This window comes from Malaclemys terrapin, chromosome 4 (assembly GCF_027887155.1).
Source record: "Malaclemys terrapin pileata isolate rMalTer1 chromosome 4, rMalTer1.hap1, whole genome shotgun sequence".
NCBI lineage: Eukaryota > Metazoa > Chordata > Testudines > Emydidae > Malaclemys > Malaclemys terrapin.
In genome coordinates this window covers 136169188-136188080 of record NC_071508.1, presented here as the reverse complement: position 1 = coordinate 136188080, position 18893 = coordinate 136169188, and the positions used below count along the sequence as shown (strand labels likewise).

Below are 18893 nucleotides of genomic sequence, written 5' to 3'. Positions count from 1 at the left end.
GGGCCCCATGAGCCCTGGCTGAGAATCCCTTCCCTGGGTAGAGGCGCCTTTTTAATCTTTACTCACCCGGCAGCGCTCTGGGTCTTCGGTGGCGGTTCGGCGGCGGGTCCTTCAGACCCGGAGCGAGTCAAGGGACCCGCTGCTGAAGACTCGGACCACTGCCCGGTGAATACAAGCGCCGCAGCAGGTGGCGCCTTTTTTTGTGCCTCAGGCCCCCTGAATCCTCTGGGCGGCCCTGGTGGCCAGCAGCAGGCCCAGCTTCTAGGCAGGGGGGCCACAGGGCTCCGCCTGCTGCCCCCGCCCCGAGCACCGGCTCTGCACTCCTATTGGCCAGTTGCCAGCCAATGGGAATGGGGGGAAGGGGGCAGTGCCTGCAGGCGAGAGTAGCACCTCCACCAAGGAGCCCGACCTGCTGCTGGCCGCTTCTAGGGTGCAGCACGGTCCGTGGTGCTGACTGGGAGCTGCCGGAGGTAAGTCTGTGCCCCAACCCCTAAGCTCTCCCCAAACCCAGAGCCCCTCCTGCACCCAAACCCCTCATCCCCAGCCCAGATCCCTGACCCCAATTACTTGCCCCAGCCCTAAGCCCACCCAAACCTGGAGCCCCTCCTGCACCCCAAACCCCTCATCCCTGGCCCCACCCGAGCCTGCACCCCCAGTCTGGAGCCCTGACCCCCTCCTGCACTCCAACTCCCTGCCCCAGCATTATACCAATAAAAACTAGCAGGATCTTATTAAAGGGGACAAGATAAAGATGCCACATTTATTATGATAACAATTTGATTTATGACCAATAACTAATATCTTAATCCTTATACACACACATTATACCTAATACCTATACACACACACACATTAATCAGATGTTCTGCAGCTGCTGCATGGTTACCAGTCTTGCTTGAGTCTGTGGCTTGAGTTTGCAGCTTGGGTTCGTAGCTTGTAGTGGCTAACTGGCCAGGAAAGCCGGGCACAAGGACGAGCTGGGTCTCTGTTGGGCATGCACCGATGCCCTTCCATGTTGCCAGCAGAATGTTAGCCTCCTCCAAAGTTTTTCATCTTACCCATTCTTTTTGTAGACTTTAGTTTGAATCCAGAGTCTATAGGTCTTGCTGTGTCACACTGCCTCCAGGTTTGGTGATTGATCACCCGTCAATTGCAGACATGACTTTCAGACTGGACCGGGCTTTGATTTTCCTTTTATTGTACCTTTTCTTTTTAGGGTGGATTCTTTTTACTTTGTTAGGGCTCTTGTCTGCATCTTCAGCCGTTGGTGTTTGAACTCTATTTAATCAGGATAGGCTGGGGCTGGAGGTTGATTCCATCATCCATACTTACCTCATTCACACATCTAAACTAAACTAATAAGATTACAGCAGGGTTTGCAAAAATGAAGGTTGCAGCAAGCCCTTACAAAATGGAGTAAGCGTTTTTAAAATGGGGTTTGAATTACAATATGGCAAACAGTGAACAGAAGTTACAATATAGACAAGTATAATGGATGGCAAACAGTGAACAGAAGTTACACTGTAGGCAAGTGTAATAAATGGTGAACAGAAGTTACAATACTGAAACAGTGCAAGTTTTAGTGATTTAAGCAGGAATTGGATTGATAGTGAAACTTACAAAGACAGCTGACTGAACAGTTATGGCTCTTAACAAGCATCTTAATTGTTAATTAGCCAGTTATTGGGGTAACCGGTTTTATGAATGAATATTGTTTCATTCATAAAACTTTACTTATGAAGTTACATTAATAAAGTGAACAATTAAAAACAATTTCATTCATTAGTTCTACACCAGCCCAGAGCCCCCTCTGACACCCTGAACCCCTCATTTCCAACACCACCCCACAGCCCTCAATCCCATACCCCAACCCTGAGCCCTTCCCACACCCAAAATCCCTCATCCCCAGCACCGTTGGGTCACAGGCATCACCAATTTTCTTCAACTGGGTCCCCAGAAAAAAAACTTTGAAAACCACTGCCCTAAACCACCAACTGCTAGAAGCTGAGACTGAATGACAGGGGAAGGATCACTCAATAATTGCCCTGCTCTGTTCCTTCCCTCTGAAGCACCTGGCAGCGGCCACCGCCAGAAGAACTGCTAGCTAGACCATTGTCTGACCTAGGGTGACCAGACAGCAAGTGTGAAAAATCGGGGTGGGGGGTAATAGAAGCCTATATAAGAACAAGCCCCAAATATCAGGACTGTCCCTATAAAATCGGGACATCTGGTCACCCTAGTCTGACCCCGTAGGACTGTTTGTATGTTCCCTTGCGGTTCCGGCCATAGGTGCTGCTGTGTAACACAAGGGCCAGGCAAGGCAAGGCGTGCTAGGTTTCATGCTGAGAGTGGTGGAGCCCCCAGCAAGGGGGAAAGCACTAAGCGGAGGGGACACAGTGCCCAGCTGTGATGTGCAGGATGAGCCCAGTGCACCAAAAGGGCAGGTGCCCTGGTGAAGTGGGGGCTCCGCTGCCACCACCTCCTGGTGGGCACGTGGCGGGAGGGAGGGATTACAGGGCTGCTCTCAGCCAGGCCCCGCTTCTGCTGGCATTGGAGTCAATGACCAGGAGCCCAGGCGCAGGCCCGCCTAGCCCATTGGCAGCTATTTGAACACTAGACTCCACCCCGTCCTTTCCCTCAGCCAGTTACAGCTAAGGGGCGAGTCCGGGCTCCATGGTAACCCCTCAGCCAGTCGCACATTAAGGGGCGGGGGGGGGGCTGAGCACCATGGTAACCCACCACCCAATGGAGGGCTGGATCCCATGTGGGCGGTGCTACACACTCAGGAGACAGCCAATGACGGCCAGCGGTTGGCTGTGGGCAGGGCTTCGTGGTGGAGGCATTCCCCAATGGCAGGCCTGGTAGGGGGGGCGGGCGGCCGTTTCTTTGTGGGCTTTGACAATAAAATGGCGGGCGGGGGGAAGGCGGGGCTGGCTAGTGTGCTTGGTCCCGCCCCCTCTCTCAGGCGCGGAGCGGTCGGTGAGGCGGGAGCCGGGCTCGGGTCGGGGAGGAGCGGGAGGCGACGCGGCGGTGAGTAGGCTCGGGCTGAGCGCTCTGCGGGCCCGGGATTAGCCGCCATCGGGCTTTGTCGCTGCCCCGCGGGCAGAGAAATGAGGCGCCGGGTCTGGACGCGGGTAGGCGGGGAAGAGCCCGGGGTGGAGAGCGGATTCAAAATGGCGGCGGATCCCCCTCCCCGGGGTCCCAGGCAGAGAGGGGCGACGAGCAGCAGCTGCCGCCGCCCAGGGTCTCCTCGGAGCGGGGTCGGTCGCCTTGCGGCGGGGAAGGCGCCCCCCGAGTACTCCGCAGCCTCCGCTCACTGCTTCCCTTTCGCCACCCGGTCTCACCGCCCCCCTCGCGCCTGCTGCCCCGCAGGTCCGGCACACTGGCCCCGACCCACCGTCACCCTGGCCAGCAGCTCCCCACGCGCCCCCTGTCCCCCAGTTCTTCATCCCCGCCGCAGCGCTTTGCTCCTCCCCCACCTCCTTACTCCAGGGCGGTGTTTTCCCCCCTCACGCTCACATCCTCTGCCAGCACCAGCACATACCGTCTCTGTACTTCTGGGAGAGTGACTCCTGCCACCCCGTGGGGGCTGCACTTTTAGGGGAGTGGGCCACTGCCCTGTCACTGTGGGAGGACCCCTTTGTAACCCCGGGGGGATGAAACCCCCCTCCCCACACACAGACAGCCATATGCACCTCTGCACTTTTCCTGCCCTGTCAGCACCCCATGCACCTTTTTACTCTTTCCACTACATCCTCTGTATGTTAGGGGGAAGACTAGACTATCCTTTTGTCCCAGCCTCTCATTACCATTATGTACATCCCTGTTCTCCCACATCAGTCACACACAACTCTATATTGCTAGGGGGTGGGTGACCTGGTACTGTCCCCACTGGGGTCCTACGGGTTGCCTTTTCCCGCAACCACACGCTCTACTTGGGTAGTGTCTCAGAAATGGTGTCTGTGCAGTCATTTCTAATTTAGCAAAATCTGGACCTAAATTCTGTGGTAAGGTCACTGTTTCTACAGCAAACTGGAAGCTCTGCGCCAGAGTCAAGTAAATTTAAAACCTAATTATTTTCATGATTTCAACACATTAATACTATTCCTTGAACTACTTCTTTTTATATTCAATCCAATATATTTCATGCTGTTCTTCAAATTTTCAGATGTCCGTATGCTGCAGATTTTTGTTTTGCCACATCTGTATTGTAGGAGCTGTCGAAGATTAACCGCAAAATCGAGGGACTCTTGCAGCTTTTGGCACACAGGAAAACAGAACAGTTTGGGCTTTTGGCACTCATATAGTAGAGTGCTAGGGAAAGGATGTAACTTTTCTTCCCCTTTTTAGACAAGGTTAAAGTTTACTTGAAATTGTTGGGGGCGGGGTACTTGAACTTTTAGCTTCCAAACAGACAGCAGTCTTGACTTCATTTGTCACTTGGTCCAACAGCTGTGGACCAAGCCCACTTATTGAATTGTTCTGATATAGTGATCAGCAGAGAAACAAGTGTTTACAATTAAATTTATTAGCCCTGGTCTACACTACATAGTTAGGTAAACATAAGGCAGCTTATGTTGACCTAACTATGTCCATATGCACACTACAGCTTTGTTCCCCCTGATGTAAGTGTACTACCACACTGAATATAACTCCCACTCCACAAGAGGCATAGGGCTTGTGTCGGTGTAGTTAGGATGACCTATAGACACTGCATTACCTATATCAGCCGTTGGCTGTCAGTGTCCACTCGGAACTGGGCTGCCACCCAAGCTCCTGGTTTGGGCTGCTTCCTGGGCTTCTGCCCTGTTCTTCTCCTCTCCCCTCCCCCTGCTCCCGGCAGGAAGCTTGGCTGCACCGAGGCTCCTGGCTCAGAGCCTGGCTGCCCTCACCTGGACTCTTGGTTCCCTGTTGGGAGCATAGCAGCCAACTGGACTTCAAGCTCGGGTCTCCCTGCCAGAGATCAGAACCCCCAGGTGATTCTTTTTCCTCTCCTCTTCTCTCCCCCCCACCCCCCCGCCCGAGCTGGGGAGTGGCAAAGCAAGAAGCCCTGGGGCATCTGGCTCTCAGCCCCCCACACTGCCCCTCTTCAGTTAGTGGAAGCACTCCAGGTGAGGAGACACACCACCGTTAGAAGGCATGTGGTAGTATAAATTGACTTAACTTAGGTTGATTTAAGATTGTAATGTAGATATGTCCTTAGTTTTTAGAGTTAACACCCTTTTGCGATGAATGGCCAGTTCATAACTACTATGGATTCTGTGCAAGTGCAGGAAAAACAGCAAGATGTGTATATTTTATATTTATTTGCAAGCTTTTAAAAAAAAAAAAATCAGAAGGGCTAAAAACTCTTTTTTTTAAATTAAATTTTAGATTCTGGGGCACAATTGTGTGTCAGTGGGTGGAATCTGCAGTAGGCTTTGCTACCATATAACTATGAAAAATAGGACTCAAGAAGAGGATGCAAAGAGAACCTATTTGTTCTCGTGAGCAAAAATCACATGCAACAGGTCATGTGTATCATTTTCTAGTGTTGGGTGCCTGTTCTGTTCCCAGTGTGTGATACTGAAGTTCCAGTTTGACTGGGCTGAAACCATCTCTATATGGTATCACTTTGTCCTTTAGTTTCTGGACCTGATAATGAATCCTCCCTTCTGTCCTTTTATGGAAAGCTCATGTTCTCTTCAGCAGGCATTCCCATTTCATTCAATTTTGGCAGGTGATCGTGACTCTTCTGAAGTAAGGCTTTATTTTCTAGAATGCTCAAATATCCATATAGTAATAGAAAACACTCCTATCTTGGTTACTTATTCTCAAATCTGCAGCATCTTTTAATGTTGCTTGATCTTTACTAGAATGTCTTGATTTTGTTTCAAGAGGGTTCAGTCAGATTCAGGATGCAGATGGTTACCATGTAGTCCAGATGCATTCGGTGACAGATTGTCCTTAGGGTGTACAACTGGTAAAAAGTAGCATTATTGGGAAAATGCCTCTTCCCCCCCCCCTTCCTATTTAACTGAGCTGGGGTCACTGAATTCTTATTTATGACAGATGTTTCTAGAAGAAAATTTTGGTTATTTTTGTACTTGAAGCTTTCAGAATTTCAAATGTATTAGCTATTTTTTCCGGATCCAGTAACTCTAGTGCAGACAACATTCATAGTCAATATGTTAAGAGGTCTATTAAACTTTATTTAGCTCCAAATTTGTTTTGAAAGTCTAATTGCTTTTATGAACAAAATACATTTCTCCTACACTATATGCTAGCAAATCTATCCCCTTGCAAGGCAAATTTTAGTCACAACGTTCTCATGGCTGCTGCTATAGGAAAACTCACCTCCTTATTTCACAGCTTACCACTTACATGAAGATTATATAAAGCAAATGTAGGATGGGAGAAGTGACAAAATCAGTAATATAGTATACCCTAATTATTCAAGTAGCATGAGGCATGCAGCTTTTATGTGGATAATTGGGAGCTTAGCTAATAGAGAGGGGAGGAGACATGCAGAGGCCGGCTCTTTGCAGTCCTGGCTGAGGGTTTCTGCTCTGCCCCGTTTGCTCCCATGAGAAGTGGGGCTGCAGAGGGCTCCCTGCGCTGCCACAACCAGTGACACCCAATCTTTGCAGGTTTGGGACAGCAGAAATCCCTGGCCAACTCTTTGCTCTGTCCTGCCAAAAATGCAACCTTCTGTGCGCCTGTAGGGATCAAGTGTCACTGGCCCCGTGATGGTGCAGGGAGTCTTGAAGCTCTGCTGTCACAACCCTGCACTCACTTCTGTAACAGCAAGGCTGCAAAGGGCTCCCTGTGCTGCTGCAGGACCATTCAGCAGCAGGGTGGCCTTCCCACTGCTTGGGGCTTGTCGTCCTTTTCCTTCTTGCAGTCCTGGCTGGGGGGGGGGGGGTTATTAACCGAACCTCTGCCTTATCTAAATTCCTTCCTTATCTCCTGGATACAGTGGGGACAAGGAAGGGATTTGGATAATATGGAAGTTTGGGTAGTAGGGTTTCTGGTAAATGGAAGTATACTGTGTGTTTTTCCTTTTGTTTTACAGAGATTTGTCTTTTCTCCCCTCTTATGTAATTTGTATGTATATTTCAATACCCCAAGTAACCACTAAATATTTAGTTTACTATTTCAGTGGCTAAGAAAGAGAGGAGAAGAAAGGAAGAATGGTCCAATGGTTAGGGCGTTAGCCTAGGACTTAGGAGACCCTGGGTTTAAGTCCTTAACCTTCACACAGATTTTCTGTGTGACTTTGGGCAAATCACTCAGCCTCTCTGCTCAAAATCTGTACAATGGGGATAATAGCACTGCCCTGCCTTACAGGTGTGTTATGAGGTTCAGTTCATTAAAGTTTGTGAGGTGCTCAGATAATCAAGTAATGGAGACTATATAAAGTACCTGAAATAGCAACAAGGGATGAAGTTTTGCTGTGTGACTCCTGTAATTGACTGACTTCCTGTCTCCTGTTGCCTGGTAGGTGAAGCTATAACACTTGCTGTATGGAATCTTGTTCTATAGCATGGGAGAAGAGGAAGGACTCCACCAAACACAGTTACTGGTATGTAACTTCTTAAGTGAAACTTTTAAACCAGCTATGTTTTGTGCAGTCTCAGAAATTGGGCAACAAGATTCTATATTTATGATGTGGGTTATCAATTTGAAAGTGAATGAATGCAATAGAAACCAGTGGGACTTTCTGGCAAAATCTGAATTTTTTTTATCTTGAAGGATTTCATTTAGTTTCATCTCTGCTTGGTGCTGTTCCTATGTTTGAATTCCCCCACAAAAAGCAGTAAGGTATTGTTTGCTCCACATTCCTTTCCATTCAGTGAGTTTACTTTTCAAATATCAAATGTTTGAAAAACAGTTTATATTCAGAAGGATCATATATATCCCTTACAATAACATTACAGTTAAAGTAAAAAACAACGTAGCAAACCAGGAAATGCAGCATTAAGGTGACATTAACCACACAAGCTTGGGGTGAGTAGCCCCAATATGCACTGCTTTCCAGAATTTTCCAGTATCCCACAAGCAAGGGATACTTACCCCAAGAGTGTGTCCGTCCAAATGGACACTTGATTTCTGAGAACCACAATTTTAGCAGGGCAAGTATCTTTATTGTGTGTGGAATTTTAAAGTGAGGTGCCCACAGAACCATAGTATCAGCAGTGTAATATATTAATGATCTGAAAGAGGGGTGAACACTCGGGTGATCTACTTTTTTAGAGGGATAGCTGTGTTAGTCTGGATCTGTAAAAAGTATCAAAGTGGGTATTCACCCACGAAAGCTTATGCTCTAATATGTCTTGTTAGTCTATAAGGTGCCACGGGACTCTTTGATACTTTTTTAGTGAGCATTGTATTGTAAGGAATTTTAGAAGCCCTTTAACCTGCCATTCTGTTCCCTAGTTTAAAGTCAATGTAGACAAATGCAGTCTAACATCTTGGAAGGAACAATTTACCTTGTCATATGTTGGATTTTGGGTTAACTAACCACACAGGAAAAAGACATGGAGGAGAGCTCATAGAAAAAACATCTGCTTGGTGCACAGTAGCAGTCAGAAACCTAAAATGAGAGATTAGGGTGTGTTGAGGGAAGTAGAGAAAAATACTGAAAGTCATGGGGGAAGCTAGTACATTTTCATCTTGAATAACTTGTTTAGGTTTGGTTACCCCCTCCAAAAAAAAAAACCTGGGTCAGACCAATGGTTCATCTAGCTCAGTATCCTGTCTCTGACTGTGGCCAATGCCAGATGTTTCAGAGGTATGAAAATAATAGGTTAATTTTGAGTGATCCATCCAGTCACAAAGTCTCAGTTTCTGGCAGTCATGTATAGAATAGTAAACTGTGTAGTGAACATCATGTGTGCACTTTGAATCAGGGGGCACCCATTGAAATTCAAGGCCAATTTAATTTTTTTCTTTTTTTAAACACCTAACAAATTACCTTGTGGCACTCACTACTCTAAGATATGGTCAATATCAGTAAAATTCAGAGAACATTTGTATGCTTATCAGACCAGTATCTGCAGTTAGACTAGATAGTTAACACACACACATTTCAGAAGAGAGATCAATCACTGACTGGCTGCCTGTAGTTTGAAACAGGCTTTCCCGTGTAGGTATGTTGCTGTAAAATTGTCCATTGTGTTTTACACATCCCTCTGAAGCATCTTGTACCAGATACATCATTGCTAGCATCTGGTATGATCATTCTTATGTCTTCAAGTGATTTTAATTCTTTCTGAAATGAAAGATTCTAAAGTGTTTGGGTTTTTTTGCAGTAGTTTCATTTCTGCAGTGTCTAAGTTATTAGGCCCCTGGATTGTGCTAAAGAGTCTCTCATTTTTTCTCAACAGGACACAATGTTTGTGCGAGGATTGAAGAGAAAATGTTTTGATGGTGAAGAAGATATTGAAGGAACTCTGGCTGGTTTTAAGGCTATTCCTTCATATAATCTTCAGCGACAGTCACTTTTAGATATGTCTTTGGTCAAACTTCAATTATGCCACATGCTCGTTGAACCTAATCTTTGTCGTTCGGTACTTATAGCCAATACGGTGCGGCAAATCCAAGAGGAAATGACCCAGGATGGGACTTGGCAGATGATAAATACACAGAGTGCAGGACAGACTTCTCTAGATCGTCTAGTTTCAACAGATATCCTTTGCCATTCATCCAAGGAACAAGCTGAAGGAAAACTTGTTCCAGTTTATAGTACCTTCGCTAAAGACTGTGAGGGTACCCAGTCACAAGATAATTCGGAAATTATGTCAACAGTTACATCACCACAAGTTCCAAGAAACCTGCAAAGTAACATGTGGGAAATGGAGAACCCACAAGAAAATAGAGGAAACTTTCAAAAATCATTAGATCAAATATTTGAGACGTTAGAGAATAAAAGTCCTAATACAGTTGAAGATCTGTTTTCAGAAGTTGACAATTCTTACTATGACCTAGATACAGTATTAACAGGAATGATGAGCAACACAAAAATGGGACACTGTGATCTCGAAACATTTCCTTCTCAGACATCTGCAAATTCTAATTCTAACTGTAAATCTGATCTTAATGAGCTTGATCATATTGTGGAGATCCTTGTTGAATCTTGAAACTGTTAAATGTGCAGAAGACAAAGATCCTTCAAGGAAACAGAGGACTTGTGGAAACAATTTTTAAGATAGTTTATTCTATCAAAACTGCACATGTATTTTATAAAAAAATATAAAGCACTTCATATTGCAAAACGTTAATTTGTGAAGTTAACATGCAATTTGTAGTGTCACTCAGTTTTGTCCATTTAACTGTAAATACATACTGTAAATGGTGCTAAGTTAGGGTTCAAGGCTTTCAGAATTGGGCTTTTTTGCAAACTTTTCTAGCCTTTGAAGGGGGTGTATGTTCAGTGAGAGGGTTTCTGTCTTTTGTTTTCTTCCCCCCCCCCCCTCCACTAAAAGAGGCAGCAGTTATAGAGAGAGATCCTGCTTCTGGATCAACACTTCATTCCTACCACCACTTAATTCCTTCCCTATCCACTTCCTCTGTTCTGCCTGCAGTTATCGCAGGGCTCTTGAGGAGCAATATGCAATAGTTCCCATTACCCTAGTTTTTGTCTGTTTTTGCTAAAATTTTCTGTTTAAATATAGTTTTAAAGTGTTTATCAATGTTTAGATTTTTTCCAGCTATTTTCCTAAAGTATATTTTTTACTATAAATGTCCTGTCAGCTGCTAATTTAGTAACTTTTAATCATAAATATTTGCAGTTGATGTATTTTTGAAAGACTTTCAAGAAGGGATTTGTTTTTTACCATGAGCTACCTTATGTAGTTCAGTAAAGTGTGTAAATGTAAATATACATTTTATACGTTACATTAAAATGTAAGCGCTGTTTTCATGATTCTGTTTTATAGAGTAGTACTTTACTAAACTAAATTGTACAATTTATGCTTTTTGTACAACTTGAGCATCATTAGAGGAAAAGCTCTGATACAGCTAGATGCAATTACAGTTCAAGTCACACTTTTGTTAATTTCAGACCTAAATTATATAGGGTTTTATTTATGTGTATTTATATGTAAATGTCATCAAGTGAATTGTTTATCATTGAAGTCTACCATCAAATAGTTGTTTATGAGAACTGTCTTGCGCTAATTACTACAAAAAGTATTACTAGAGGCCTTTAAATCTCTAATGATGTGTTCCAATGTCTTGTCTAAATTAGTATGTCCCACTCTTACCTAGACTTTCTTATCAACCTATTTTTGATTAACAGAAGTTAATATAATGTGGGTTAGTATTTGCTTTCATTAAGGACTTACACATTCGTTTTAGAGTGTGTGTAATTCATCTTGTCCCTAAGGGCACTTTTGGGGAGGGGGGTGGGGGTGGGCATGGATCAAATGTGATATACATTTTTGCTATAAAATGAGCAATATTTACCTTGGTAAACTGGTGCTGGAAAAAAATCAAAGTACATGATAGGAAAGGGAGGGAAAAGAGATGTTGCTGGAACCTTTTGGTATTGACTGTATGGGGAGAAGAGATTGCAAATAGTTCAGTTGTTTTCACTGGTGTATCAAGGGACCGAGTACAACATGGAAAAATAAATGTTTTTTGCATTTAGCAGACTTTTGTCTTCCCACAGGTGATCTGACCTATTTAATGTCTGTCTCATGATTCTCAAATCTCTAACTAGAGATTTTAAGTACATTCCAGTTCCTCACTTCCATGAAACTTATTTCTAAATATAAATACTCCTGTTTCTAGTGTGTAGCTGAATGCGTCTTTAACTTAGAATTTTAATCGTTTAAGTGCTTTTGAAAATGGCTAGTTGAAAAGGCAGCATTGTATAGCTAAGTTTTCCCACTGCAGTAGATGGATGCATATTTTTAACTCAAGTTTGTCAGATCATACCATTTGTATGTGAGCTTTCAGTGAACTTGAAAATGTTTTTTGTATTAAACTTGGACATGAGGATCTTTATTTGCTTAGTAGTAAAACATTGCTTTCATAATTCCAAACGGACAGTGAGTTTGTATTAAAGAACTATCTGGATGAAGCACTGCATGAAAACTTGCAAGTTAAATTGGTATGACTTAGCTGGATTGAAAATGTACTATAGAGGGTTTGAATATTTAAGAATTTTTAGATTAGAAAATATTTGCATCAACACACAAATTAGAAGGTGACACAGCCAGTAATCCTTATTAAACTGGATATAAGTGCTGTAACCTTTCTCTTTATTGTAGTCAAATAATTGTTTATAAATACAACCTAGGTTTTATGTTGCAATTGGTGTGACCACAGCATGGATGGTGATGACTCCTTCCTAAATCTAATGATGCCCATGGAAATTTGCTTAAGATGTCTGTTTCCTGGATGGATCCAAAGGGTGAGTGAGTTAGGGTTAAACATCTGAGGCATCTTCCCCAGATGCTCAAAAGGCATACAGAGTTGTGTACCTAGAGGGTAGTTGTGTACCTAGAGTTTGAAAATCTACCCCAAGATTGCTTTGATGTTTAAACATTCTTAATTGACTTCTGTCTTCGGCAGGTGGAAGTTGCTGATGTCTGTCCTTTAAAGGGCTAGCTTTTTCAAGAGTGCTTATGTTAAATTACGGATGCAGGGAAGACACAAATATGTTCAGCATTTGGTACAATGACTGAGCTAGGATGTGTCTACAGTTGTGTATGGGCCTTGTCAAATATGTAAGTGCACAAATTTATATTAAATGCAGCATAGCTGTACTAAGCATCTTGATAAGCATGTTCTATGAACTGCAAGAATGTTTTTTCTATTACGCAATTATGCCTAGCTGTTAGCTGGAAAGACTCTCTGCACATTAAACTAAGCCAAGTATCTGCTTTGGCTAATGTATGCATTTATGGAATTGGCCTTTCAAAAGATGCATGTATCTTATTTCACTTGACTCCTAAAATTAACTTTAAAATGTTGGTTTTGAATATGTAATGTTGCATGTCTGTTACCCTAAACCGAGGCCCAGATTTTTAAAGGTATTTTGGTATTGCTGCACCTTGGATTTAGGCTCCAAGTGCCTGAATCCCTTTTAAAAATGAAATTTAGACTCCTAAATCAGTTAAGCATAGCAATGCTGAGCACAGTAATGCCTAAATGCCTTTAAAAATCTAGTCCTGAGTACTTAACAGAAACTTAAAGAATAAATGCTTATGAAGAGATTTGCTAAATTACTTTTTGGTCACATCTTGAAGCTCCATTTCTGGATTGTCCCAGAAGTTTCCAGCCAACATTAATATAAGATTGTTTCATTAGTATTCTGTCTGCTGCTGAGACTAGTCCAGTTTCCCATGCCTCCATACTCTAACTTGTTTCACTGTTTCTGTTGTAAATCTGTTAACTGTTTATTCTCTAGTCCATTTAGTCACTTACTTATGTGCTAGTACCAAGATAATTGGTTTTGTAGTACATTTGTAAATGATACAGGTGAGATACATTGATGGTATTTTCATCCTCTGGACAAATAACAAACACCCTCAGATTTTCACCACACCTTCAACAACCACCACCTGTCCATTAAACTCTCTGGAACATTTCCCCACTAGCATCAACTTCCCAGACACCACAATGGGCTTCAGCAATGGAACACTTCAGGCAACTAAGAAACCCACAGATCAGCACACCTGCCTTTATAGATCCACTAACCTTCACAAATGCACCAAGAAATGTTATCTCCAGCCAGGCACTATGCTCTGAGGAAACAGTCTGGGATATACACGTACACTCAAAACTGCCTTCACCAAACAAGGATACTCCACCAGAGAAGTAGCTCGCATCATGGAACAGGCCATCCAAATACTTCAAAAGAACCTGATTCAATACAGAAATAAAACCCCCTCTGACTAAACACATAGGTGCTACCTCACACTGGAATCCATATGGGGTATCATCAAACTACCATCCATACTTGAAAGAAATCTTTCCTCTTCTGGCCTTCACACAACCCCCCAACCTCTCCAAGCTCATCAACATCAGAAGCAAGCTCCCCACAGACCAAGACCCACCACCTCCAAGCAGCACCCGACCTTGCCAGAAAAACAGATGCAAAACCTGCAGACATATCTCCACTACTATAATGGTCAACACTCCCCCACAATGCACCTTTCAAGTTCCATGGGTCTTACATATACCTATCACAGGTGGTGTACCTTATCTAATGCAATAAATACCCCATTAACTATGTATGTGAAACCAGATCATCACTATGCTCTCAAATGAACTCAGGAAAAAGACACACACTATCTCACCTGTGGGTGAACACTTTTCACAAAGCCATCATTCTATATCTGACCTGTCAGTTCTTATCCTCAAGGGAAACCTGCACAATACTTTCAAAAGATGATGAGCCAGGGAACTAAGTTCATAACTTTGGTAGACATAAAAATCACGGTCTTTATTAAGACACTGGATTTATATCATTACACTAACCCCACCCTCATAGTTATAGGAGAAAAAGGGGGTGTTAATGGGCTACTTCACACTGAATTGTCTCTTAGAATAGTTTTGCTAAACTATTTGTTGGATCTTGTAGTCAGCTATGACACACTGAATACCTTTCCCAGAAGAGGAGCACTGTATAAGCTCAAAAGTGACTCTTTAGCTATGTCTACACTGACGCACCTTTCAGCAACACAGCTGTGCCACTACAGCTATGCTGCTAAAAGGCGCACAGTGTAGCCGCTATTTGTCAACAGGAGAGAGCTCTCCTCCTAATGAAGCGCTGTTCACACTGACGTTTTCATCAGCAAAACTCTTGTTGTTCAGGGGAGGGTTCACACCCCTGAACGACAAAAGTTTTGCTGAAGGAAGTCCAGTGTAGGAAAAGCCTCACCAACAAAAGTTGGTTGAATAAGATATTCTCACTCACCTTCTCTCTAACATCCTGGGACCAAAATGGCTAGAGCAACACTGTCATCAGGAGTGTCTGAGTACTAGCATGTATGACTGTGATAGGCTCTACTTTGCACAGAAATAGAACAGAGTTGGCTATCAACATTTCTGGCATTATGCTTGAGATTTTATTCAAGCTCTACAAGCTAAGAAAGCAGCTTCTTTAGATCATTTAAAGTTTCTGTAAGATTCACTGGTACCTCTGGCAGACTTGTTTCTTTTGATGCATCCTATGACTAGGGTGACCAGATGTCCTGATTTTATAAGGACAGTCCTGATATTTGGGGCTTTTTCTTATATAGGCTCCTATTTTTCTCTCTCTCACACACACATTCTCTCACTCACTCCTCATTTTTCACACTTGCTATTTGGTCACCCTACCTATGACTGTTACATTACAATTTGTAGAGGAAAGATCATCTTAGCCATGATGCCCAAGCTAACACTAAATCTGCTCTTCCTTTTCAGATAAGCTTAAATTTCTAACCCTGTCTATGGTTTTGTCCCCCTTCCTCTGTGTCATTTAGGAATCCCAGAATATTTGGAGCTCTTGTAGTTTCAGGCATTCAGCAACGGCAAAAGCATAAGAATCCAGACAGATGAGACTAACAGCAACATATCAAGAAGAGGGAAATTGGGAGGCAAGGAAAGAACTGAGTGTTGCTGGTCTGGGCTGAAAAGCACCTTTTCAGATACCTCAGATGCAGTGACAGCATAACTCGGCTGTGGTTTTCATCCTTCAGCAGGCAAGTTAGTATTTCATGTGGTAGTCTCCAAATTCAATGGGAATTGTCTCTTTTTTTCAAGCCAGTCTGTGTACTGTTCCAAAGCCACAAGTGTCTGGAATGGTTTAGCAAATGTAGGTCAAGGTCAACTTTGCTGTAACATGTTCTCCATGTTACAAACTATTCTCAAAATTTACACTAGTACTACAGGCTTAGGTTTTTTTCAGGCCACAGTTGAAACACTACGTCTCATATTAATTTGGTTTAACTGATTTTAATTTTGAAAGTAGACAATTCCTCTATATTCCCCGATAACTAAATGTACTGGGTGACAAATACACTGGTCTCTGAATATCAATAGGTCTTTTGTTTCAACCTAGGTGTAAGGCACAAATAAACATGTTTTTAAAAGCAGCCCTGTTTACACTAGAAACATAACTATCTGTCCAAAATTTAGACAAAAAATGTACTGGCCTATGTACAAAAACTACTCTTTATTATGCTCAATCATGATAGGTATATCTCCATATTTTTATCTCATAGAGCTGGAAGGGACCCTGAAAGGTCATCGAGTCTAGCCCCCTGCCTTCACAAGCAGGACCAAGTACTGATTTTTGCCCCGATCCCGAAGTGGCCCCCTAAAGGATTGAACTCAAAATCCTGGGTTTAGCAGGCCAGTGCTCAAACCACTGAACTATCCCTCCCCAAAGAAGTAGCTTTTCACCCCAGGTTGGACTTAAATCCACAATCTCTGGCTTAGGAGGCCAGTGCTTTATCCATTAGGCAGTGAGCGACGAGCACAGCGAGCGATTTCACCAGGACATTGCAACAATGGAGAAACGCTATCAGGGCAAATGGAGCCCATCAATGCTTGCAGACTATTGCTGGACAGTGACAAGAGATGCTCCATTTAATGAATACAAGAGACAAGCCAAGAAGCGCCGAGTAGACACTGAATAGGACTAAACTATGTACATAATAGTTTTTGCCTTTTGTTTCATAATAAATTTTATTTATATAACCCTTTTGCTGATATTTAAAGTGTTACATAAAGAGGACAGGTGAAATATTATCATGTAAAGCAACCATAAACACATGAAAAGACCTAGGTTCACCATTTATGATTAAAACTCTATCTACACAATATACATAGACATAAAATGTAAAAACTTAAATATCTTAGAAACAGAAGCCAATCAGTTGTTTTACTTGTCATATTTGAATTCAGCACATCAAAATACATAATAAATAGCACATTTTATCTCTGAAGCAGATGACTTCTCAAAAATTGTAGACCAGTGTTATCAGTGATTTCAGCTGTAGTGGTCACTTAACAAAACAAAAGACTATCGATGGAGCTTAATCAGCTCTGTCTTTAAACAGTGGAGAGGGGCAAGTCAAATAGTACTTGTGACTCAGGCCTTGGCTACACGCGGGGCGGCAGCTGTGAAGCGTGAGTGTAGTCGCGCCGCCAGCACTGTGAGAGCTCTCGCAGCGCTGTAGGTACTCCACCTCTCCGAGGGGAGTAGCATGCAGCACTGCAGGCTCTGATTACACTGGCGCTTTACAGTGCTGCGCTCGGGGGGGGGGGGTGTTTTCACACCCCTGAGAGCAGCAAGTTACAGCGCTGCACAGTGCCAGTGTAGCCAAGGCCTCAGGCAGACCATCAAGCAAAACACCTGTCCCCACCCTCTCTCTTGATGCCCTCAATCAGCACAGGCTAAGTATAGTTCTACAGTAGAACTTCTACTGCCCTTTACTCTTACAATAAGAATAACATTTCATAGATTATAGGACTGGAAGGGACCTCGAGAGGTCATCGAGTCCAGTCCCCTGCCCGCATGGCAGGACCAAATACTGCCTAGACCATCCCTAATAGACATTTATCTAACCTACTCTTAAATATCTCCAGAGACGGAGATTCCACAACCTCCCTAGGCAATTTGTTCCAGTGTTTAACCACCCTGACAGTTAGGAACTTTTTCCTAATGTCCAATCTAGACCTCCCTTGCTGCAGTTTAAACCCATTGTTTCTGGTTCTATCCTTAGAGGCTAAGGTGAACAAGTTCTCTCCCTCCTCCTTATGACACCCTTTTGTATACCTGAAAACTGCTATCATGTCCCCTCTCAGTCTTCTCTTTTCCAAACTAAACAAACCCAATTCTTTCAGCCTTCCTTCATAGGTCATGTTCTCAAGACCTTTAATCATTCTTGTTGCTCTTCTTTGGACCCTTTCCAGTTTCTCCACATCTTTTTTAAAATGCGGCGCCCAGAACTGGACACAATACTCCAGCTGAGGCCTAACCAGAGCAGAGTAGAGCGGAAGAATGACTTCTCGTGTCTTGCTCACAACACACCTGTTAATGCATCCCAGAATCATGTTTGCTTTTTTGCAACAGCATCACACTGTTGACTCATATTTAGCTTGTGGTCCACTATAACCCCTAGATCCCTTTCTGCCGTACTCCTTCCTAGACAGTCTTTTCCCATTCTGTATGTGTGAAATTGATTTTTCCTTCCTAAGTGGAGCACTTTGCATTTGTCTTTGTTAAACTTCATCCTGTTTAACTCAGACCATTTCTCCAATTTGTCCAGATCATTTTGAATTATGACCCTGTCCTCCAAAGTAGTTGCAATCCCTCCCAGTTTGGTATCATCCGCAAACTTAATAAGCGTACTTTCTATGCCAATATCTAAGTCGTTGATGAAGATATTGAACAGAGCCGGTCCCAAAACAGACCCCTGCGGTACCCCACTCGTTACGCCTTTCCAGCAGGATTGGGAACCATTAATAACAACTCTCTGAGTACGATTATCCAGCCAGTTATGCACCCACCTTATAGTAGCCGCATCTAATTTGTATTTGCCTAGTTTATCGATAAGAATATCATGCGAGACCGTATCAAATGCCTTACTAAAGTCTTAGGTATACCACATCCACCGCTTCACCCTTATCCACAAGGCTCGTTATCCTATCAAAGAAAGCTATCAGATTGGTTTGACATGATTTGTTCTTCACAAATCCATGCTGGCTATTCCCTATCACCTTACCACCTTCCAAGTGTTGGCAGATGATTTCCTTAATTACTTGCTCCATTATCTTCCCTGGCACAGAAGTTAAACTAACTGGTCTGTAGTTACCTGGGTTGTTTTTATTTCCCTTTTTATAGATGGGCACTATATTTGCCCTTTTCCAGTCTTCTGGAATCTCTCCCGTCTCCCATGACTTTCCAA

The 18893-nt window shown here is 43.4% G+C and overlaps 1 protein-coding gene across 4 annotated transcripts; it reads left to right on the top strand.

Moving 5' to 3' along the window:
* The first annotated feature begins 2956 nt into the window (after positions 1 to 2956).
* Positions 2957 to 11991, top strand: CDCA4 (cell division cycle associated 4). Of its 4 annotated transcripts, none has more exons than XM_054028070.1 (3): positions 2957 to 3030; positions 7484 to 7564; positions 9369 to 11991. In XM_054028070.1, the coding sequence occupies exons 2-3, from the start codon at positions 7526 to 7528 to the stop codon at positions 10119 to 10121; spliced, it is 792 nt and encodes a 263-aa protein (XP_053884045.1). In that variant the 5' UTR covers positions 2957 to 3030; positions 7484 to 7525; the 3' UTR covers positions 10122 to 11991. The 4 variants fall into 4 exon arrangements, with proteins under 4 accessions (XP_053884045.1, XP_053884046.1, XP_053884048.1 ...); XM_054028071.1 differs by lacking the exon at positions 2957 to 3030 and adding an exon at positions 3043 to 3134; XM_054028073.1 differs by lacking the exon at positions 2957 to 3030 and adding an exon at positions 3143 to 4976.
* Positions 11992 to 18893: the final 6902 nt, after the last annotated feature.

What these genes read in the sequence shown, in the direction of transcription:
- CDCA4 (XM_054028070.1), top strand. Translation starts at nt 7,526, where the DNA reads ATGGGAGAAGAGGAAGGACTCCACCAAACACAGTTACTG. An exon ending in TCCACCAAACACAGTTACTG is followed by an intron (nt 7,565 to 9,368) that starts GTATGTAACTTC and finishes TTTTCTCAACAG; the next exon opens with GACACAATGTTTGTGCGAGG.